The 24,118-nt window shown below is 47.8% G+C and overlaps 1 protein-coding gene across 1 annotated transcript in view; it reads left to right on the forward strand.

Annotated features, from left to right (window-relative positions):
* Positions 1-24,118, forward strand: part of URB1 (URB1 ribosome biogenesis factor) — a 703,763-nt gene that overhangs the window by 675,951 nt on the left and 3,694 nt on the right. The window contains exon 38 of the mRNA XM_078658408.1: positions 22,506-23,111. Coding sequence (XP_078514534.1) covers positions 22,506-23,111 — 606 coding nt within the window. The remainder of the gene's footprint in view (positions 1-22,505; positions 23,112-24,118) is intronic.

Genomic DNA, 24,118 nt, shown 5'->3' on the forward strand with positions numbered 1-24,118 from the left:
GCCATACCCACACAAAGCGTGTGCATGAGTCAACTGCTACTAAGATGTACTTATACGCAGTATCAGATGAAAAAGGACCGCAGTGATCTAAATAAACACAACCTAGCGGTTTATTAGAAATGTACAACTGAGTCTGTGGCGGACGCGTAGCAGTCGAAGGTTTAATCTGCTGGCATATGTCACAAAGAAGGACATAATCACGCGTCTGTTTGTACAGTCCCCGCCACCAGAAACGTTGTTGTAATTGAGTTACAGTGGCCGAGACGCCCGCATGCGCAGACGCCACACCTTCATGTGCTGCTGTAATCAAGTCTGCCCTGCGATCCGAGTTGGGAATCAGCCGTTCCCCAACGTCAGGAATTGTCACAAAAGGAACCTTTTCGGGACTTAAGTGGTATTTGTACTTCGAAGGGAATCCCGCAGGATGCTTACTTCCCTTCTCAGAGGCAGCAACTGCTGCCAAGATGTCGCTATCAATCTTGGTTTTTGACCTAGTAACCGCTGCAACTAAGTATGTAGATACTGCTGATTTCGCTGCTTCATCAGCAAGCGAGTTGCCAACAGCGTGAACTCCTACGCGCTGATGACCGAGAGTATGAATCACATAAACGAGTGGCAACATAGCCTTAAGCTCTGCCACTCGAACCCAGATCATTTTATGTTTTATTGTGCTACCCTTGGAATCATGAAAATCATTTTGAATCCAAAAGAATAAGTTCTCATTGTAAGACTGGACACAGTAGTAAGAATCACTTACAATCAGAGTAGTAACACTTGGATCTGCGTACTCCCAACGCGAGTAAAAGAGCACGAAGCTCAGCCAATTGTGCAGTGCAATCGCCCAGGGGCAACGTGTGTACTTCCCTGGATATGAACTCATCATCCAACATAGCACCGACCACAATGGCGCATGCGGAAACGTAGGCATGTTTAGAGCCATGCGCAACCTGCGCCGACCCATCAGTGTAAATGATGCAATGGAAGTCCTCCAAAGGTCGCATAGCCAGAGGAGCAGGATGAACAAATTCATACTGCAAGTACTCCTGCGACCGTAAGGAAGCGTCAAAAATAAACGTGACATCCGTGGATGTCAATAACGCAGCCCACTGAATCCACCGTGGGTGCAAAGCTTTTGAATTTGGTACACTGGCTTTTGTGACTGCCTCCAAATGAGGACAGGGTGTTACCACTAACATGCGCTTCCCCTGTGACAGAGCTCGTTCTTTTAGAATCGCCATCTGTACAGCAGTTAAAACTTTCTCCACAGTGGGAAACCGCAATTCAGCCGAAGTGTACAAGTGTGACTTGTAAGCAATAGGCACTGTGTCTCCTTCATTAAAAGTCAGGTACGTGAAACCCACCGCCCCAGGAATTATTCTTATCACCAGGTTGGTGTGGTTATCACGAGTCAGTAAATATTTAGAAGCGAGCAGATCAGCCTGCAAGGATTGCAAAATGGCTGAATGCTCAGGCAGCCAGCATGATTTTGAGAAAGTAGGTTGTATTAATGCATACAACGGCTTGATACGCTGGGCATATTCCGGAATGTATGTCCTTCCGAAATTTAAAAAGCCCAGCAAAGACTGTAATTTTTTCAGTGTTGTAGGAGCGCTCAACTGTGCGCATTTCTCCAGGAAGTGAGGAGCCAAACCTCTACCTTCATTGTTGAGCTCATAGCCCAAAAACAACACTGTGTTCAGCAATGTGCGATTTTGCAAAGTTAAATTTGTAACCCATGTCAGCGAAGTTACAAATAACAGAATTTACACGACACAGATGCTCCCAAATATCGTCGTCTGTGAGATATATGTCATCCACATACGAAAAAGCATCAGGGTCGAGTGCCTCCAGAATAGAGACAATGCGAGCGGTAAATATACCAGGACTATTCTTATAGCCCATTGGAAGACGCCGGAATTGTTTTTGGACTCCAGCGCTCGTAAAACTGGTCCATTGGGAGCTAAAGCTGTCCAATCTGTGGGCATAAAAACCGTTGGATATGTCAAGCGTTGTCTTGAAACGCTTACGCACGAGACTATCCACAAGGGCAGAGCCGTGAGTATTCTGTACTGCACAGTTACGGCAATGCGAGTTTAAATGCCGGTAATCCAAAACCAAACGATATGATCCGTCAGGTTTGTTCACAGTAAAAAGGGGATTATTCATCGGTGACACACACGTTTCAATAACTCCCTGATATTCCAATTGTTCAAGGATTTCCGCGACGGAAGATTTTGCTTCACGCCTAATGGGATATTGAGGTTGAGGCTGCGGCTGAGACCGCAACGGAATTTCGTGGCAAGGCGACAATTTATCCCAACCACATTGGTTACGGTACAGAGCCGGCGCGAGAGCTCGAGCCCACTCTTCTGCAAAATGCTGCGCATGCTCTTTCGAGACAGTGTTCGCGATACTGGGGAGGATCACCTCCTCCCCTCGCGGCGCCGCGAGCACAAAAGGTGGGGGCCAGTCAGCCTCCGAAAGTAAAATATCATATGTAGAAGACAGATTGTCCCAAAATACACCTTTAACGGTACGCTGTATGTCACCTTCAATTAACAGGACAATTTCATAAAGTCTTTCAGGGGGAGCAAGTCTCGTATCCGCTGTTTCTATCACAACGTAGACATCAGTCGCTGTCACCCTCAGTAGTGGACGCAGCGCCTCTCTGACTATGGTTATCTCCGCCGCGCTGTCCAGCAAGGTCAGAGCCCACGTCAGATTCCGAAGCCGCGTTCTCACTATCTGTGGCATATCGATGCGCTGTTAAGGCTGCGACTTTCTTTTTCGCAAACTGCGGTCTCTTTGGCGTAGAATCCTCCTGCTTCCATGCGCCTTCTGTCTGGCGGGGCTGGCCACGTCCCTGTTGGCCACCACGTCCCCGTCCGCCTCCTCCTCCACCGGTCTTCTGGGCCGATGAGTCCTGAAAGGAACGAGGAGAGCGTTGATCAGAAACCTGAAATCGATCATGTGATTTAATCATCGCGCGATCGCGCAAATCATAAACTTTCTCAGCTGGCGCAGGGACTTGTGTTGCAGGATAAGATTCCTGCGTTTGCTGCTGTTGCTTCCCCTGTTTCTGTTTCTGAGGCCAATTTTGTTTTTTGGACTTTGGTTGTACATCTGCCGTAGCAGATTGCACTTGTGGTTGTTTCTTCTCCTTAACCGCGAAGTACTTCAAACCCTTACTTGTGCGACCGATAGTTTTATAAGCGGCCACCACAATCTTCGCCAACTGGCGGGGCTTTTCGGCATCGGGTAACGCTGCCAGTGCATTAAAAACCTGGAAGTTCACAGCATCTCCCTTGATGTTGGAGAGTATGAGATCACTTACAATCTCAAAAGAACCACACAGGCGCATACCCAATTCAACCGCTGCCTCAGGACCGTGATCATCCTGAACACGTTTTATGATCGTAGGCAGTACAGCCATAGACGGGGTGCCGAAACACCGCGCATAAACAGCCGCAAAAGTCTTACCCCAACTTTCACAGTCAACGAGCTCGGGAGTGATATCCTTAGGTAAAGTAATCGTCAACATTCTATGTTTGTCAGCAGGAGAAGAATTGGGAAACACGGCTTCCAGTTGGTCAAACTTCTCGGCCAGCCAAAAAGGAAAATCATCTTTATTATCAGGGCGTTGACCAAAAACCGAATTTACCATAACTGGATTGAGCCGTAAACCACCACGTTCTGTTTGAGCGGCCGGACCCCCCGGGGGACCACCCGGGAGATGACGACCTATGTATTGCACTAGTGCTCGAATCACAACATGTAACCTGCGAATTTCCTGCAGGGTACAAGCGCCGTGATTCGGGTGCGGGGTAAAACCACCCAACGCAGGCCAGTTAGTACCTGGAATCGAGAGTGGACCTAACCTCGCAGCGGACAAAGAGTGGGGGAGGGCGCCATCAAACCAAACTCGATGCTGCCAATGATCAATAGGTATTTCCAGTGCCCTGTACGGTGTATATTCAGCCGGGACAGCCGAGGCGGTGTAGGAGTGGAACAAACCAGAAGTTGCGTCCACAGCCGGAAACGTAACCCAAGAGTAAAACAACTCGTAAGGGAACGCCGGATCTGCACACACCACGAAAATCACAGCCATCCCATCCACCGGGACTTGGTACGTCTGAAGATGGTTGCGCACCGCCACGCGACTATGTTGCGCAATGGCCACCGCCGCCATGACAACACTGGAAACAAGAAAATACAAAGAATACTTTATAGCACAACTGGGTAGTAATTCAAAGAAACCGTTTAAGAAAGAATCAAGCTTGAATAAGACCTATTTCAAAAAATAGGTAGGTTTCACCGACACCCCGCTTTCCGGAAACGAAGGTGAAGGGGTTAAGGTATGAACGATATACTACTCGAGTGTCATGATATAAGACCACCGAAACCGTTGGGCGCCATGTCGCAGGGTTTCTGTTCTCACACAGAACTGTGCACAGAGGAGTGGAACCTCGGCGAATTAGGGTGACCCAAAACACGCCTTAGTACCCACTTCACCCCTTACCGAGCTAGCTACAGTGTCTCATTGGACATATCAAACTCCCAATGTTTAGACAAACCAGAACATGAACTTACTGTACCTCAGGGTACGTGGAACTCATGAACACTCTTTCGTTATATTATCATTACAAACCAGAACATGGAGTAAAGAAGACACATGTGCATTTGAAATGTTTATTTACTAATGCCGTCTTCTCAGGCGCAGTATCTTAGATAATACAAGTATACTTATTATCAGTAGCAAAATTACCAGCATAGTTACTAAGACATAAAAAGCGAATGGTGACAGCATGTCAACATACTGTAATGAATAAGAGTTAACAACACTTATATCTCACCCTCCCTAACACATATATTATATTATTAGCTAAGAAGGTCTCTTTGGGTTGTTTTAGGGCGGGCCCATACCTTAGTGTCCTAGCATGAAGGAATCACATCAGCATACACCAGCTCTCTCTGCATGTGCACCGCATCAAGTGTGTTCTATGTGCCTCGTGCAAAGCAATATCAATCCCGCCTGAAGCCAGAGTTGGCAAAGGCTGCACTTGTGTTATGACTATGAAGGCGTGGAGATCAGACCTCATAACAATTCCATATCGTGTTGTTCCTGAAACTTCAGCACTCTTCGTGCAGACATAGTTTATTAAGCAAAGCTGATATCAGAGCAATAACATATTATTCTCACATACACCACGGCAAACTACTAGGTTGAAAGCTATGTCAACAATTAAGTGTCGTGTGCAGAGGTTGCACGAAAGAAAAATGGCGTTTAAACCTCAAATGTACCTATGCTAACTTAACACGATATAAGGATATACAGGAGCTATATGACACAAGTTTTCAGCAGCTTTTTTGTCTCTTTATAGATTCTGTCGAGATTGGTTTGACAAATGTTGCCCACATCCTGGGTAACTCGGATTCCTAGGTACCTCATAGATGGTGAAACATTAATACCCAGGTGTTGTTCTGGAATGTTCCAGGTCATGATTTCCGTCTTGCTCGAGTTGATATCATACCCGGAGATAAGTCCAAATTCTTTCGCTCGCTGAATAACTATGGGTAATGCGTTTTTGGGTCAGATGTTAAGATCAGGATGTCGTCAGCGTATAGTGCAACCCGTCTCTCCCACTCCCCAAAACGAAATGATGGAATATTCGCTTCAGCTCGCAAAACCTGAGCAAATGGCTCGATATATAGATTAAAAAGGAGTGGGGAGAGCGGGCAGCCCTGTCTAGTGCCTCTGGTGATTTGAAATGCCTCAGTCAAGATGCCGTTAACCAGGAGCTTGGCTGAAGGAGCACTATATAGCTGAAATATTGCTTTACAAAATCTATTTCCAAAGTTAAATTTTGTAAGGACGTCTTCTAAATAAGGCCAGTTAACACGATCAAACGCCTTGGTTGCGTCTAGTGTGAGCGTGGCCAGGGGTAGGGAGAAGGCGGATGCGATGTCTATGGCTCCTATCAGATCGTGTGTTAGTTCTGAAAGTTGCCTCCCTTTAATGAAGCCCTTTTGATCTTGGTGTATTAGGCTAGGTATTACGCTGCTCAGTCTAGTTGTTAGTATAGTGGTAAAAATGTTATAGTCGTTGTTGAGGAGGGATATGGGTCGATAAGATCCACAGTCCCTAGGCGATTTGCCTGGTTTGGGGATAAGGACAATTGTCGCCTCCCCCCATGATTTCGGTATTGGGTGTCCCTCTATTAGGATGTCATTAAATAAACCACACAGGACCGGGGTTATAGCTTCTTCCAGAGCTCTATATACCTCACCTGGGAGACCGTCTGAGCCTTCCGCCTTCCCTTTTTTGGAGCGCCGTATTGCTGTCCTCACCTCTTCCTCTGTAATGTCAGTCTCTAGAGCTTTACTCTGTGACATTGAAAGGGCAGGTAACAGAATTTCTTTGAACCAATTTTCCCTCGCCCCCGGATTGTTAGGGAGATCTTCTTTGTAGATTAGTTTAAAGAAATCATGAAAGGCATTGCCAATATCTGAATTAGATGTTCTTACTGTTATTTCTCCCTCTACCTGAATCTCTTTGATATATTTAAGGTCTTTGTCTGATTTTATTTTCCAAGCCAGGACTTTACCGGCTGTCTCACTGAATTCGAAATGTGATATCTTACTTGCTTCCCATCTTTTATTAAGCCTTTCTTGTAAGATCCCCTCTAATTGTGACTTCTTTTCAGCTAAGCTCGTCTGTTCTTGTGGACTTGCCAAGCGCTTATCAGTGTTTAGTTCTATTAGTCTCATTTCCTGCTCCAAATTAGCAATTTTCGCTCTATATATTTTTCGCCTGTACGAGGCCCTGTTAGTAATCTGACTTCTCAAGTAGGCTTTAAACGTTTCCCAGACCATCGCGAGATTTGAGGAGCCCAGGTTTAAGTCAAAGAAGGTTAAAGACTCTTGTACTAAGAGCTTGACCTCCTCCTCCTCAAGCAAGAGTGTGCCATCAAAAGACCACGTTGTGAATGCGGTTTTATTATCTGACTTCATAGAAAAATATAGTGCGGAATGGTCTGAGAGGTGTGAAGGAAGGTAGTCTATTGTTAGCAGGGTGTCTTTTAATGAGTAACTAAAAAAAGCATAGTCGATTCTTGACTTATGTTTAAACCGACCATTTCGAAAGGAGACCCCCATTTTATTACCCATTTTTTCTCTCCACAGGTCTGCCAAGCCAAGATGTTTCATTATTGTGATCAGAGTTTGCCTTGATTTAGGTGAGCTAGGAATTTTAGATCTTGTGGATTTATCTAGTTTGGTATTAAGTACGATGTTAAAGTCACCCATCCAGATCACTGGGTCCTGCATTACTGTCAAATGATTCCTTACTGCGTCTAGGTGCGACGGATCGTCTACATTAGGACCGTAGTAGCCCACCAGAGTGCGAATTTGGCCTTCTAGCGAGACTCTGACTATCAGCCATCTCCCTGAGTAGTCTTCTTTGTATTCTAATATTTGGGCTTTGGCTGATTTCTTAAAAATGATAATTATCCCCCTGGTATTTGCGTTGTGGTCTGTAGAGCAGAAATTGTCAATCCATTTATGTTTCTTTAGTATCTGTTCGGCTTCTGACTTAATTAGGTGTGACTCCTGAAGGACAATTATCTGAGCCTGGGAATCCCTTAAGTATTGAAAGATGCGCTCCCTTCTGCCCTTCACCCGTAACCCGTTAACGCTCCAAGATAAATAATGATACGATGTCATCTTGTTATTTCCCTGTCGCCCTCACCTTCCTTCATAATAGGTTTTTTTTTTGTTTTTTTTTTCTTTCCTTTAGTTCCAGTAAATGCTACACTTAAGGTTATGAAGGTCAAATTTAAGTCGAAAGGAGACGCTAGAGTACAATTTTGTTTTGGCTTGAAAGGACTTTTTATGTTATCACCCCCTCTGTCCCCCCTCCCCTCTACCCCCCTAGGAAAACCCCCCCTACTTACTGTGGCCTGATGACTAGCCACCTTTACGTCCATTGCAGCTTGCTCTTATTTCCTCAGCTGCCTTATTAAATCTGGGGCTGTTATCAACCCGTGTAAGGATTAGCTACTCCATTGTTTATCCCTTTTTTTTTTTTTTTTTTTCTCCTATAAGGAAACCTTTCTAAAATATTTTTAAATCTTAGTCTTCATTTAAAAATTTTTTTTTTTTTTTTTTTATTGTTCTTGTTTTTTGATTTCAATATTTTTCCCTGTTTTATATATTTACCTTTCCCCTGCTTTAAATTTTTTTTCTTTTGTCGTGTTGTATATATATATATTTTTTTTTTTCCTAATTCTATAGTATTTTGTTCATAGTGATGATTATATGTTTGTATGTATGTATTTATATGCTTTACTATATTTGGTCAATAAGGGTTGTTTGTTTTTTTCTTCCTTTTTAATTCAATTTTCCTCCCTACTTTTTTTTTTTTTTTTTTTTTTTTTTTTTTTTTAAGTGGTCTACTGTCTGAACTGTTTTAGATTTTTAGCCTTCTTATACTAGGTTATTTTGCTTTCTGAGCCTGCACGTGATCTTGTATATTTTGCAGCAGATCATCTGCATCCTGTATAGAGTGAATGTTATGCATTTTGTTGTTGTACATGATTTTTAAGAATGCGGGGAATCTCATCTGAACGTTAGCGCCCAATGATCTAAACTTTTCCATGCGCTGTCCTAACTCCCACTGTCTGTCAAGTGTGGTTTTGGAAAGATCTGAGCGGATCTCGAAAGGGAAGTCAGGACCCTGTGTGGTTTTGGCCTTTAGCGCAAGATTTAGAACCCTTTCTTTTAGCGCATAAGTCAGAAAGTTAACTAATACTTTCCGGGGTTTACTTCTGGCGGGGTTCAGGCGAAATGGGTCTCGATGTATCCGCTGTATGTCTTTTTCGAGGGACTCTGCGGACTCTTCCAGATTAAGAGATTCCCTCAATAATTTAACTATGAAACTCTTAAGGTCACTCCCCTCTTTCCCCTCCGGAATCTTCAAAATTCGGATATTGTTTCGTCTGGAATAATTTTCCAACACCTCAATTCGATCCAGCATACTCTCTCCGTCCTTCTGGAGAGTGTTGATTTTGGCTCTTGCTGATTCAAGGTTGGAGGCCATTGCTCCCACTGAGCATTCTAGTGTCTCTGTTCTTTCATACAGACCGTCCACTTTTTTCTCTAAGATATCGCAGGATGCTCTTATATCTGCTTGATTGGCTTTAGAGACTGTGAAATCGTGTCTAATTTCTTGTCTCATCGCTGTAATCGATCCCACCAACGCCTCGAGGGTGCTGCTCACTTCAGGTTCTCCCTGCCAATTACCCAATTCTAGCTCTTCACGCAGGGTGGGCGATTCTCTAACAAAGCTTGTTCTCGGGAGGGACTCCGCTCCGTCCTCTACGGTTAGAGTTGATTCAGGGGCTTGTTTAATAGTTTCTAACAAATCCGGAGATAGTGTCTCAGGAACACTCTGAGTAAGATCTCCTCCTGCCTCTGTGGTAACTTTTGATTTATCTTGTGAATTAATTTGCTCTCCGGACGTAGCCATGTCTTGTGAGATTTGCAAGATCTGGGGTATGGGCTTGAAAAATGACCGTAACAAAGGAGTTATGGCTTTAGGGTCTGTTACGGGTTTGTTTTTACGTTGCCTTGTCTGCTTAGTATTTTTTGCACATTTGCTTGATGCAGGTCTTCTTGGTTCCACCACTCCTGCTTTCTGTCCCAAATCCTGCTCCTTTTCTATGCCCTCCCCCACATTGCACTCTGGGACTTGTAGTTTGTGTGCTTTCCCTGCTTTCCCTACTTTGGCCCCTCTGTAACCAGCCCTGGCTTTGCTTCTTGTGATGCGAGGTTGTGACTGTCCCCCTCTAGCTGTCTCCCATACCCCCTCAGAGCTAACTGTATTACTTTCCAGGTTAGAGATTGATATCTCCTGGTGAGAGCTTCTTACCGCTTCTTTGCAGCTCACCTCGACGTTTAACTCTGAAGACAGGTGTCCCGCTGACAGCGAGCGTTGGAGCCCTCTCCCACCGCCACCGCCTATAGAGAATCCTCTCAGGCCCCCTCTAACTGCGGCCGCCCGGCCGCGTCGAAGCTCCACGGCTGCCCGCCTCCAGGTCGGGTGAGGGGCGGGTGCCGGGGAGACAGCAATACTCGGCAGACACATTCGCCGATAGCTGGACCTTCAGTGTTCAAAATGCCGCTTTTCCGATCACTTTACCAGCCTCGTGCAGGTCAGGTCAGGTAAAGAAAAACAGCTTCATACGGGAAAAAGAAAAACGTTTGGCTTCTCTCTGCAGCGAGGTTGTAAGAGCGCTGCCTGGTGCGTGCGGTCCGCTCTAGCCGGCGGCCGCCATGTTTTCCTCTATGCTCCTCTGAAACTTCACTTTTGTTGATAGCTCTTTAAGTATGGGTAATGGATAAATGATGCAATTTATATAAAACAACTGTTTACCCATTCAACTGTTCTTTTTCGTGTGTTCCTTATGATTGAATTGGTTTTGGTGTTACATGTGAGGATTACATATAAGAAATATGATATTTGTTTACATGTACAAGAAATGAGCTACTCCTAGCCGACAGAACCATTGTTTTTTCTTTAATATATGCCCAGGTTCTGAGGGACACAGGGTCACCCCATTGTTTTCTTGATTTGTGGTGGTGAGGAGGGCGTCTGAGGTCCTGTACCTTCAGCTGCACTCTGTGGCATTCAAGATAAATGTCTTGATGGAGGTGCTTCAGCCGGGAGTCACCCTATCTGAACCACTTCTCCCATTAACCAAAGCCCTTATGGACATTCTGCTTGGGCCCTCATCCAAACCCTGCACAGGCGCTCCTGTGAATAGGTCAGTTGCCCGCCGTCATCGCCCTGCCCCAGGAGTCCTCCACTTCCTCACCCAACACCCCACCTCAGAGAATTTGGTGGTTCAAGCCTCTACTTCCAAACTAAATCTTGGCACATTCCTACCACTCCACAGGACAAGAAATCCAAGAGGCTGGATACCTTAGGAAAGAAGATGTTTTCTTCCGCCAGCCTGGCACTGCAGTTTGTGAACACTGCATGCCTTTTGGGCCGATACGCCCTCTTGCTTTGGGACTTGGTTGCATGGGTGCTGCCTATGGTTCCAGAGGAGGCCCAGGCACACTCCAGCAAGCTACTGCTGACAGGAGGGATGCAGCTAAGTTCGCCATACACTGTGAGCTGGATACGACTGACTCACTAGACAAAGCGGTTTCACTGCCGGTGGCCTTTAGGCGCCATGCCTGGTTGCAGAACCACTGGCTTTTTAGGGGATGTTCAGGCCTCCCTCATGGACATGCCATGCCCTTTGATGGTGCCTGTCTCTTTGGAGAAAAGGCAGACTCAGCGCTAGAACGCCTCAAAGATATTGTGTTACAGCCAGGTCCTAGGGCTTTTCCATGGTCTCTTGCCAATCCGTCTGCCTTTTGCTACTTTTGTGGCCACAGAAGGGGCTTCCAGCTGCATCTTTACCCACCCAACCACCACGGCACACAAGCTTCACAGCCACTGCGTGGCTGAATATGTGGTCCCCACAGACCCAGTGGCTCAGGAAGCCAGAGGTCTGGCCAGTTCACCACTCCTGCGCCAGCTTCAGCCTAAAAGCCTCTATAGTTTTCCATCCGGCCATCATAGGCATCCAGTGGGAGGTAGGATACGCCACCACCTGCACCATCAGAGGTTGATAACATCCAGCTGCTCGGTTCTCCATATTGTCCAAAGGGGCTACTCCCTACCCTTTGTGACTATCCCTCCACCTACTTGCGACAGGCTGACAGAGGACCATATCTCCTTGCTCTCCCAGGAAGTCGCGGCTCTCTTGGCCAAGGGAGCCATAGAGAGGGTGCCAGCAGCAGAAGTAGGTCGTGGTTTCTATTCTCGCTACTATCTGTTGCCCAAGAAGGATAGAGGCCTTCGTTGTATCCTAGACCTGTGCTCTCTCAATTTCATCCTGAAAAAGAAAACATTCAAAATGCTCAAGTCCTGTCTGCCTTGGACCTGGGAGACTGGATGGTAGAGTTGGACTCGCAGGACGCATACTTCCACATCATCGTCCTGCCTGCCCACAGTCGTTACCTGTGGTTCACGGAGGTCACAAGCACTTTCAGTTCACTGTGCCCCCTTTTGGGCCTACCATCGCCCTTCGGGTGTTCACCAAGGTGATGGCAGTGGCTGCAGCTCGTCTGCAGAGATCAGGGTTGCTAGTCTTTCCTCATTTCGACGACTGACTATTAAAGGCAAGCTCGCCCCAAACAGTCGTCTCCCACCTCCGAGATATGGCGGGCCTTGTACATTCGCTGGGGTTCACAATCAACGTGCCAAAGTCACACCACTCAGTCTAAGACGTTCCCTTTTATTTGAGCTGTTCTGGACACAGTGCAGTTTCGATCCTATCCTCCCAAATGGTGAGTCCCCAAGATAATCCGGTTATGAGCCCGATCTTTCCGCCTCTATCCTGGACATCGGTGAGTCGGACTCTGAGGCTGCTGGGCCTTATGGCCTCCTGCCTCCTGCTTGTGACACATGCCCACTGGAATATGCAGGCTCTGCAGTGGGACCTGAAGTACCAGTGGGCGCCCATTAGGGGAATCCCTCCAACATGTTCTAGATCTTGGAGGGCACTGCAAAAGATCTGCACTGGTGGCTAACAAACCGCATTTGGGTCAGCAGCAGATCTTCTACAGATGCCTCACTCTTAGGCTGCGGTAGCCGTCTGGGAGAGGTGGAGATCCAGAGGACTCTGGTCTCCGGCGGAAACCAGACTACACATCAACCTGTTGGTGCCCAGAGCGCTCCGGCTGGCATTAAATCCCTTCCTACCCTCCATCAAGGGAAGGCTAGTAATGGTGTTCATGGACAACACTCGCACCATTTGGTACTGCAACAAACAGGGCGAGGTAGACCATTTGTCAAGAGGCCTTACGTCTTTTCTAATGGCTGGATTGTCAGGGCATTTCCCTGGTGGTTCAACACCTAGTAGGACTCTGAAAGCCAGAGCGAATTAAATCCGCTGAAGATGTCTACTGGATCACAAATGGCGTCTCCTTCCGGAGGTGGTGCAAGGTCTCTTTCAGCAGTGGGGAGAGCATTGGTTAGATCTGTTCGCCGCCACCTAGAACAGGCGATGTAAGCAGTTTTGTGCGCTGGAGTTTCCTAGGCAGCTCTTGCGTGGAGACACTTTTCATCTCTAGTGGAGCTCAGGCCCCCTGTGCACCTTTCTGCTCATAGCACTCCTGCCGAGAGTTCTCTAGAAGATTGTGAACGCCCAGGCCAAAGTCATCCTTGGGGCTCCAGACTGGGCTCTGAGAGTCTGGTATGCCAAGCTATTGAGCATGGCCAGAAGTCCTCTGATCAGGCTGCCACTTTGGGAGGGTTCTCCACCCGAACGTGTCAACACTCCGCCTCCATGCATGAAGATTGAGCGTTGACAGTCGACAGCTTTCGACCTTCCAGCCGAAGTCTGAATATCATCTTGGCAGCCAGGCGTCCCTTCACCACAACGGTATACGCCTGCCGTTGGGGCAAATTTGTGGCATGGCGTGTAGAATAACAGGTTGATCCCTTTTTTTCCTCCCCTTTCTCTGGTCCTTCTGTTTATTCTTCTTCCTGTTCAGCAGGTCTCCGCTTTGGGCTCCCTAGGCTAACTTTCTGCCATCAGGGCATTTCGCGTCTGCCGGATTATCCATCCTTTTTCAAGCCCCCTATTGTACATAGGTTTCTGAAAGGTTTCCTACACTTGTTCCCACTTTCTCCCCAACATCATGTATGGTCAGTGGGGCCTAAATTTAGTTTTAACCTTTATAATGTGTGCTCCATTCAAGCCACTACACAACTGTCCTATCAGGCTCGTTACTATTAAGTCGACCTTTCTAGTGGCAATAACATCTGCACGGAGGGTCATTGAGTTCCAGGCCTGGTCATCTAAGCCTCCGTACCTCAACATCTTTCCAGACAAGCTAGTCCTACACACTAGAGCTCCGTTCCTACCGAAGGTGGTCACTCCCTTTCATGTAGGCCAATCAATCACCCTGCCTACCTTTTACGCTCTTCCTCATCCCTCCAAGGAAGAGGAGCAACTCCACCGGCTGGACCCAAAAAGAGTGTTGTCTTTCTACCTTGACCTCACAAAAGAGTTCTGGGTGGATGACCAACTCTTCGTGGGATATATCGTAGCCCAGAAAGGGAAGGCAGTACAGAAACAGGCCATCTTCTGATGGATCATGCTCTGTATCAAAATCTTCTGTGCATTGGCCAAGAAGGAATTGCATGTTCATTCCACCAAAGCCAAGGCTGCGACCACTTCGTTAGGGATGGGTATTTTGCCTGTTTGGTCCTGCAGGACTTTTTAGTTCGAAATTGTTTTGCAGACCCACCTCTGGGGAGGTATTGCTTGGGTAGCTATTCTAAGGTAAAGAATGTGCTGCTAGAAGTTACTATGAGATGAACAAGTTACTTACCTTTGGTAGTGCCTTATCTGGTAGAGAATCTACCAAGCCACAGGTCTCTTACCAACCCACCCATCCTCGCCGCTCTGCAAACTGATTGATAGACTCAGGGCTGTTTCACCTTTCAGGACCCTAACATCAATCACCAGTGGTAAGTCCTCTTCGTGGCTCCGCGATTCTGGCGATGACAGTCACAAAAAGAAACTGATGGCATCTCTCTGGGGTGGAGCATATATAGTCCTTCCACAGCAGCCAACGCCACGCGGAGCCGAATGACCCCACCTACCGGTGCACAGGAATACTGCTCACAAACAAAATTCCAGATCCAGCTTAAGGCAAGGAGTCTGATGCTAGATAGAGTCTCTACGAGATAAGGCTTTACCAAAAGTAAGTAACTTGTTCATCCAGATGCAAATAACCCATATGAACATTTGAGTAAAACAAAAATGTCCTTGTGCCCAGGTGGCAACAGTTATCCCGTAATGCCAGTTGTAAAATACCACTGATTATGGAAGAGAAATAGAAGAAGTGTACATAAATGTTCTCTGTTGATGTTTCCCTGATTGGGTCGGTCCGATCAGTGAGATAGGTGCCATCTAAAGAGTCCACGCTGTCCCTATATATTTATGGTAGTAGAAGATCTAGAATATACATTTAGAGTTGAGCTACATGGCTGCTCCTGCAGATGTCAATAGGAAGAACAAGAGAAATTAAGCTGGAAATTATTGCCTGCAGTCTTGTTTTATTCTCTGTCAGCAAATTGGATTATTGCAATTAGCCGTCTATTAGTCCCTTACAGTTGCAGCTGTATGCATTTAGGGTGATCATTTTAAGGCTAGCCATTTTCCCCATTCACAAGGAGTATTCCTAGGTTATCAAGTAACTACTTATGGAATCTTAGGTCCATCTCCATTATTGGTATTTGAGCTCCAATAAACCACACTAGACTTTTTCATGTTAGTGATGTGAAACTCTTGAGAACGGTGATGCAGATTATGAACCAAAAACTCAGTAATGGTGAAGAAATGTTTTTTTCTAGAATTCCTTATGCTCCCATACTCCTTTTTGAAGCAAATGTACCTCATTGTCTGTCCTGTGGCAGCACACACCAAAGTCATACCCTACGGATGATGCGTCCTCAGTGGCGGTGGCGGTAGTACATCCGCCACCTGTTGAATAGATTTAGAACATTCCACAGAGGGAATTGCAAAGTCACCAAGGAAGAGTCCCTTATAAATATAAATACCATAATGAAAATATAATTTGCCCTGCTCCTCTCCCTCCTTGGGATGCCAGGGGAGGTCCAGCATCTAAACCCACTGCGTGTTGAACTCACATAGGTACCACTCAGTGGTGGGGGCGCGTGGGGTCTATTGTTTTGTATGGTCTTATGCTGTATTGATTATGCTGCATTAAATGATGTAGGTCCCTGTGCTTAATTCATAGGATCCGTGTGGTCTTCCCCTGGAACTATGGCTTACATGTCTGGGTACATCATTGGTTCCTTGCCATACCATATCCCTCTTCCTTCCCGATGCACCCCGTAGCTAGCTCTGTATTCGTCACAAAAAAATTGCATAATGGGTCTTGGATGTTGTATTTTACACTGCTTTGTCTATTGCTGATTAGCTATCCAGACAACTGTTACATTTGCTATGTAATACCTTGCACTTCTTTGGCCTCTCTCCATTGTTCAAATCCCCTGTTGTATCCCAGTACTAAAGTATTCTGATAAATGTTTCAAAAAAGAAAATATAATTTGCGAATGCGTGAAAGACTGGAGATCACTACATAACACAGAGACACTGAACAGACAGATTCGTGATGACACAAGCCAGTTGTAAGCAATGTTTTCCATTAATCTCCATCTTGGATACTTATCAAGCTGTTGGTTCTTGTATCTGAAAGAGACACGTTAGTATTAGATTCCTTACCTTAGAATATCCCCAGGCGTCGGAGTGGATCCGGAAATTTTTGCGTAGCAGTACCCTTGCGCGTCGGTAGGCGTCGTCTGCGGCTCCACGTCCGTCCTCGGCGTCATGGGCGCCGTGATGACATCGTCGGAGTACTTAAACGCTGCCTCCGCGTGCTGACGTCAGTTCTTCTTTTTTCCGCGCCAGCAGCGCAGATCCGGAAAAAGTGGTACCTTAGCCTTTGACTAACTCTCTTTTTTATCTTTTGATCTCCTTTTTCGAGTCTTCGACTCCTAATCGGTGCCGGTAGGGATGTCTGGTTTCAAGCCCTGTGAGGATTGCGACCGTCTGATGTCGGTGACGGACCCTCACTGTCGGTGTCTCCACTGTCTCGGCGTCGACCACGGCGACAAGGCCTGTTCCGACTGCCGGGCCCTGACTTCGAAGGCTAGACGGGAGCGGTCCCGTAAGAGGCTCGAACTCCGGCAGTCGGCCCCGCGCCAAGAGAGGTCCCGGTGCGGACGGAGGTCGAGGGACCGGTCGCGGGAGCGGAGCCATCATAGCTCCGGGAGTCGACATCACTCCTCTGGGTCGAAGTCGTCAGGTAAGCACAAGAAGTCGAAGAGACGTCATCGCTCTTCCGACTCCCCCCGACGCCCGCGCGACATGGCCGGGGGTTCAGGTGGCACCGCCCACGCGGCTCCGTCGGAGTCGCAGGCGCCGTGTCCGGCTTCATACCCTTCGGTCCCTGGGACTAACGCGACGCCGGAGGAGATCGAGCGGTTCCTCATGGCCATGAGGTCCCTCTCTCCTCTGACGGGCTCCGCGGCGCCTTCGGGCCCAGCGGTCCCGTCTGGAGGTCCTAGCGGGTCAGCGGCTCCGGCCCCGATGTCGTCGGGTGCTTCGGCTCCGACGCAGCCGGCGCCTTCGGGCCCGGCGCCGCAGGGCCCCACTGGATCCGGATCCGGGTCATCGCCGGTGGATTTAACGACCTCCCCGGTGCCGTCCCCTCGGGTGTCACCACCGGCGCCGTCCTCGGGGAGCGCCGTCCCCGATACCTCACTCGACCCGGTTCCGGCGCTGAAGCGGCGCCGCCCGGCGCCGATTATGACGCCGTTCGGAGAGTTCACTTTCCATTAACCGGACCCATCCTTTGTTGAACCTGACTACCAGGAGATGGGTGATGAGGAGGATTGGGAGGGGTCTGAGGACCCTCTGGCACGTGAATGCCAGTCTCATGAGGACGGGGCAGGTGAACTTGGGGAGGCCAGTGGTATAGACACTTCGCCTGACACTGGCTTTGTCTCGCCTCCTACCGTGGCTACGGAGGAGGGGGCAACCTATAGTGTGGTGTTGATGAGGGCAGCCAAAGCCTTAGGCCTTGAGCTCCCCGTCGCGGCCGTGCGGACTAACCTCCTCACTGAGGTCCTTAAGCCGCAGTCATGCTCAGCCGAGCCTCTGCTGCCGTTTAACGAGGCCTTAACCGACGTTCTTTTGGGCACTTGGTCCAAGCCCGCTACGGGTTCGCCCGTAAATAGGAACGTGGCCAGACGCCACCGCCCGGCCCCGGGCGACCCATGTTTCCTGTCCACCCATCCCACCCCCGAGAGTCTGGTCATCCAGGCCTCCAATTCCCAGACCGCATTCCCGTCGGCACCGCCGGACAGGGAATCCAAGAGGTACGAGCAGTACGGTAAAAAGATCTTCTCGTCCCTTAGTTTGGGATTGCGGTCTTCCAATACCGCATGCCTCTTGGGCCGCTACACCCACTCTCTGTGGGATACGGTTGCGGACGTGCTGCCAGAGTGTCCGTCGCCATCACCACCTCCACTGACGCACTGTCACATCGGACAGGTGGGTGCTGCAAATCGTCCGAAGGGGCTACTCCCTCCCCTTCGAAGCGACTCCTCCAGCCATGCCACCGCAGAACCACCTAGTTTCGGGGGATCATTTGCGACTTCTGTAGGAGGAAGTTACGGCCCTCTTGGCCAAGGGGGCCATCGAGCGCGTTCCTGGGCCAGAAGTAGGGTGTGGTTGCTACTCCCACTACTTTCTGGTACCCAAGAAGGGCAAAAGGGGCCTACGCCCTATCTTGGACCTACGGAACGTCAACGGCTTCCTCCGGAAGGAGAAGTTCAAAATGCTGACACTGGCTCAGGTCTTAGCTGCCCTGGACCCAGGAGACTGGATGGTAGCGTTGGACTTGCAGGACGCTTATTTCCACATCCCCGTCCTGCCGGCCCACCGGCGCTACCTGCGGTTCACGGTTGGCCACGAGCATTTTCAGTATACCGTGCTCCCCTTCGGCCTTACCAGCGCCCCACGGGTGTTCACAAAGGTGATGGCGGTGGTCGCAGCTCATCTGCGCAGGTTAGGGGTTTCAGTCTTCCCCTACCTCGACGACTGGTTGTTGAAGGCGGGCTCGCCCCAGACAGTCAGCCACCTCCAGACTACGGCAGATCTCCTGCACCAGCTGGGGTTCTCCATCAATGTGCCAAAGTCACACCGGTGCCCCTCTCAGAAGCTCCTCTTCATCGAGCGGTTCTCGACTCGGCGCGGTTTCGGGTTTATCCACCCGAACAGCGGGTCCGGGATATTCAGGCTCTGATTCCCATCTTTCAGCCGTTATGCCGGGTCTCGGTCAGGTTGACGCTGCGGCTTCTGGGGCTGATGGCCTCCTGCATCCTACTGGTGCATCACGCCAGGTGGCGGATGCGGGCTCTGCAGTGGGACCTGAAGTTTCAGTGGGCCCAGCATCAGGGCAACCTGTCCGACCACGTCCTGATCTCGGAGGGCACTGCGAGACAGCTGCAGTGGTGGCTCATGGACCGCGAATGGGTCAGCGGCAGATCCCTCTCCCTTCCCCAACCGGAGCACGTAGTTGTGACGGACGCGTCCCTCCAGGGCTGGGGAGGCCACATGGGAGAGGCGGAGATCAGAGACCTCTGGTCTCCGGCGAAGGCCCGGCTCCACATCAACCTGTTGGAGTTACGGGCGATTCGTCTAGCACTGAAGGCATTCCTCCCCTCTCCCCTCTGTCCTGTTCACGGACAACACCACCGTCATGTGGTACTGCAACAAACAGGGCGGGGTGGGGTCGTGGACCCTTTGCCAGGAGGTTCTGCGCCTCTGGCAATGGCTGGAACGCCAGGGCGTGACCTTGGTGGCTCAACACCTGGCGGGATCTCTGAACGCCAGGGCGGACGAGCTCAGCCGTCGGTGCATGATGGATCACGAATGGCGTCTGAACTCGGACGTGGCGGAAGGCCTCTTTCGGCAATGGGGAGAGCCTTGGTTAGATCTATTCGCCACCGAAGAGAACGCGCAATGTCATCAGTTCTGCGCGTTGGAATTTCCAAGGCGGCACTCGCTCGGAGACGCTTTTCGTCGCAAGTGGAGTTGCGGTCTGTTGTACGCCTTTCCACCTATACCTCTTCTGCCCAGAGTGCTGAAGAAGATCAAGCGCGACCGGGCCCAAGTCATCCTTGTGGCTCCGGACTGGGCACGAAGGTACTGGTATGCAGAGCTACTCAGTATGTCAGTCGATCCCCCGGTTCGTCTGCCTCTTCAGGAGGACCTTCTGTCGCAGCAACAGGGGACGGTCCTCCACCCGAACATGTCCAGTCTCCACCTCCATGCTTGGAGATTGAGCGGCGACAGTTGAGGCCATTTGACTTGCCTCCTGAAGTCTGTAACGTCATTCTGGCAGCCAGGCGTCCCTCCACAAAGTCTGTATACGCCTGAAGGTGGAACAGATTTGTGGCATGGTGCACAGCAAAGGCTGTGGATCCTCTTGCTGCCCCTCTCTCTGAGGTTCTTCTCTTCCTTCTTTCTCTTGCCCAGCAGGGCTCTGCTCATGGCACTATCAAGGGCTACCTTTCTGCCCTTTCAGCCTTTCTGAGGCTGCCTGATCAACCTTCTTTGTTCAACTCCCCTATTGTAAATAGATTTCTAAAGGGCATCACACACACATTCCCTTCTGTTCCGTTTGTGATGGCTCAGTGGGACTTGAATCTGGTTCTTACGTTTCTGATGTGCGCTCCCTTTGAGCCACTTCACAACTGTCCTCTCCGCCTTCTTACTCTGAAGACTGCTTTCCTGGTTGCCATCACCTCTGCCAGGAGAGTGAGTGAGCTCCAGGCCCTTTCTTGTACTCCACCTTTCCTTTCCGTCCATCTGGACAAAGTGGTGTTGCGTACTAAGCCATCTTTCCTGCCCAAGGTTGTCACAGCCTTCCACATCGGGCAGTCCATCACCTTGCCAACCTTCTTCCCGCCACCGCATCCCTCTAAAGAGGAAGAGCGGCTCCACCGTCTGGACCCAAAACGTGCGCTCTCATTCTACTTGGATCGCACACGCCAGTTCCGGGTGGATGACCAACTCTTTGTTGGTTACGTGGGCGCTAAGAAGGGGGAAAGCGGTGCACAAGAGGACCATCTCCCGGTGGATCATCTTGTGTATCCAGGCATGTTACTCCTTGGCTAAAAAGGAGCCCCCTGTTGGATTGCGGGCTCATTCCACCCAAGCCACGGCGACTACAACTGCCCTGGGCCGGGAGTGCCCTTACAAGACATCTGTCAGGCAGCTACGTGGGCATCGCTGCACACGTTTCCAAGACACTACTGCCTGGACAGCCAAGTCCGGAGGGATGGCTTCTTTGGCCGTTCTCTCCTCCAGGACTTTCTGGTGCGATTATTGGTTCTCAGACCCACCACCGGGTTGGTATTGCTGGGGTATCTATTCTAAGGTAAGGAATCTAATACTAACGTGTCTCTTTCAGATGCACAAGTTACTACTTGTGTAACGATATATCTGTAAGAGACATTAGTTAGTATTAGATTCCTTACTGACCCACCCATCCTCCCCGTTCTGCGAACTGATATCTAGGGTTAGGGTTACCCCCTTTCAGGGCCCTAGTTTCAATGGCACCAGTATTGGTTTTTAACATGGCTCAGCGCTTCTGGCGCGGAAAAGCTGTGTCTAAGAACTGACGTCAGCATGCAGAGGCGGCGTCTAAGTACTCCGACGTCATCACGGCGCCGACGACGGACGCGGAGCCGCAGACGACGCCTACCGACGCGCAAGGGTACTGCTATGCAAAAATTTCCGGATCCAGTCTGACGCCTGGGGATATTCTAAGGTAAGGAATCTAATACTAACTAATGTCTCTTACAGATATATCGTTACACAAGTAGTAACTTGTGCATTAAGCTTATTTTAATGTTCTAGACGTTCTGAGATAATTTAACTCTTGATAGCGAATTCAAGATTGTAATTTTGTACTACCTTTCTTGAAAAAGAACAAAAGCCCAATTCAGCTATGGCTGTCAAACTTTAATAAATCCTCCAAATAGGTATTTCGAATTTAATTTGTGCTTTAGACAGGTCATAGACGTTTCTGTGGCGAATAACTTATCAAGTTTGAGGTAAAAGCAGCAGTCATAAAATCTATGCATGGCAATGTATTTTAATCAATAGCAGAAAAGACATTCACAAATAAGTAATAAGTTCTAGTACTCGAGTCATACCTGAGGTTGTGTTGCTGGAGTAATTCTTCATGGAGGCAAGTGTACAAATGTTTGGGTGGAATCTAAAGACTCCAGAAATAATTAGAGTCTCAACAACTATGAGAGCAAATCTGTCTTAACCTTCCTAATTATGACATATCGGCCAAGAAATGTCCAATACCTCTGTTTAGAGAAAGGATAGAGGAAACCACAATGTCAACAGAAATGGGCTTGTGATCCTGACCATCACAGATTCATACAGCTATCATCAATTAATGGTAAAACATTTGTGTAGTCTGGTAATGGTTATAGCAATTTAATTCTTGGGTTTGGACTGGTGCCTGTTTGCTTGTTGGTAGTGCTGAAGTTCAGTGAAATGAGGCTGCAACCCGTCCAGTCAATGGAAGTTAGAATCCGGTTTGAGATGTGTATGTACTAAGTAAGATGTGGCCTTTCTCGCTGTTTTAAATTGTACCATTTGATGCAAGCAAACCTTGCATCACGAAGGATGATGGTGGTGTTGCTTCTTGTGTCAATCTATTGGTCGACATCCTAATGTGTCAGTATGTGTTTTTTAGAATGTGCAGTGTTTCTAGTAGAAAATGTTGACAGTATTAATTAATATAGTTTTACCATTTTGCAGAAACCATAAAAGAGAAAAACAAGCCTCATGTTCTAGGATGGTCATTGTCTCGCCAAAGTCGGAAAAAAATTAACGTGGACTTAGAGGACAAAGTAGATGAACAGAAGGATGATTCTCATCTGGAAACATGCAAAGAACATCTGGAAACGATATTTCTTTACTGGGAGCCTACTTTCCCGTCCATATCTGCAACTCCTCCTGTTGAGCAGGATGGAATAGAAGAGTCACAGGGGGATACAATGGGCCTTGTGTGTACAACTGCATATGTTGTTGTCAAGTGGGTGTTAAAATGTATGGCCACACATACTGTCAGTTGGCAAAATGTTTTTGAGATGCTACATTGGCTTAAAACAAAGATCTTGCCTCATGGTGCTGTGACTGACGAGATTCTGAAAGACTGTGTACTAAAAAGCATTCTCTTTAAACTTTATAACCAAGTCAGCAATGCAACTTCTATGAAGACCCTCAACTTTGATGCCCTCCATTTATTTAACATTGTGATGATCCAGCTATTGGAAGCTCAAGGAATACAACACCACTGTTTTCACGAACCTTTGAAGGAATTATGCCATCGTGCTGGAAACGAAGAGGACGACAAAAAAAAAGGTGACTTAATTTTAATTCTCTTTAAAGTAACCGCTTAAGCGCGGTGCGAATTTTCGCGGTGTGCTGAGCGTTCTAATGAGCATCGAAGGGGTTAACATCCTTTCAAATATCATAGTTTAGTTAAAAATTTGGGAAACTTAAAAATTTGAGCATGCTTTATAAAATGATTTCTGGTGGATATTTATTTTCTAGGCAGTTTGATAATCCGAGTGTGTTTTTTCCCAGGCAGCTAGTCTATCCAAAATACGAACTCCACTTTGATAGGCCCCAAAATGTATTTGCCCTACACATAGTCATTTATGGAAAACTCTTTTTTTGCCTTTTTATTCTCTTATAGCAGTGTAGCTTCCGTGGGGCTTTTCTGAAAATACTTAAAAAAACTTTTGTTGCTATAGGAAATACATTTATGTTGACAATTTTTTTGATTGATCCTTTGTAGAAATGTTGCTCCGATTTAGGCAGGATCTGGATCATTCAGGTTCCCACTGAGTTTGAAAATATCAGGGGCGGAGAAATAGACTAGAGCTTCTCATCTTAATAACTGACACTGTATTTATTATCTTACTGTTTTATATCCCATTAAATTAATGCCATGTTGTGCTTCAGCTCAGTGGCGCAGATGATCAATCTCCTAAACACAAGTAAGCAGAGTTTAGATTTGCAAACAAAGTAACATATAAACTCTGCCTGCAAGCTTCTGCCTCATTCGCATTTTTTATTTACATGATACAGTAATGTTTAATCTGCAGTCTGCTTTTTATTTCCCTAAGTATGTTTATTTATGGAAGTTTTTCCCTTAACTTTTCTTCACATGGCACGCTTAAAGATTTACATGGTTTGCTGTGGTCAATTCATTTATATTAAATACTTTCTGCCTCCGCTACTCATAATACATGCATCTACAAAATATCGCAATAACCATTAAACATGGATAGGAAGTCTGGTACCCTATGAACCTACATGGTTGTTAATAAGGTGCAATTACTAACCAAGTTTAGAGAGTTCCT

This window comes from Lissotriton helveticus, chromosome 8 (assembly GCF_964261635.1).
Source record: "Lissotriton helveticus chromosome 8, aLisHel1.1, whole genome shotgun sequence".
NCBI classification, from domain to species: Eukaryota; Metazoa; Chordata; class Amphibia; order Caudata; family Salamandridae; genus Lissotriton; species Lissotriton helveticus.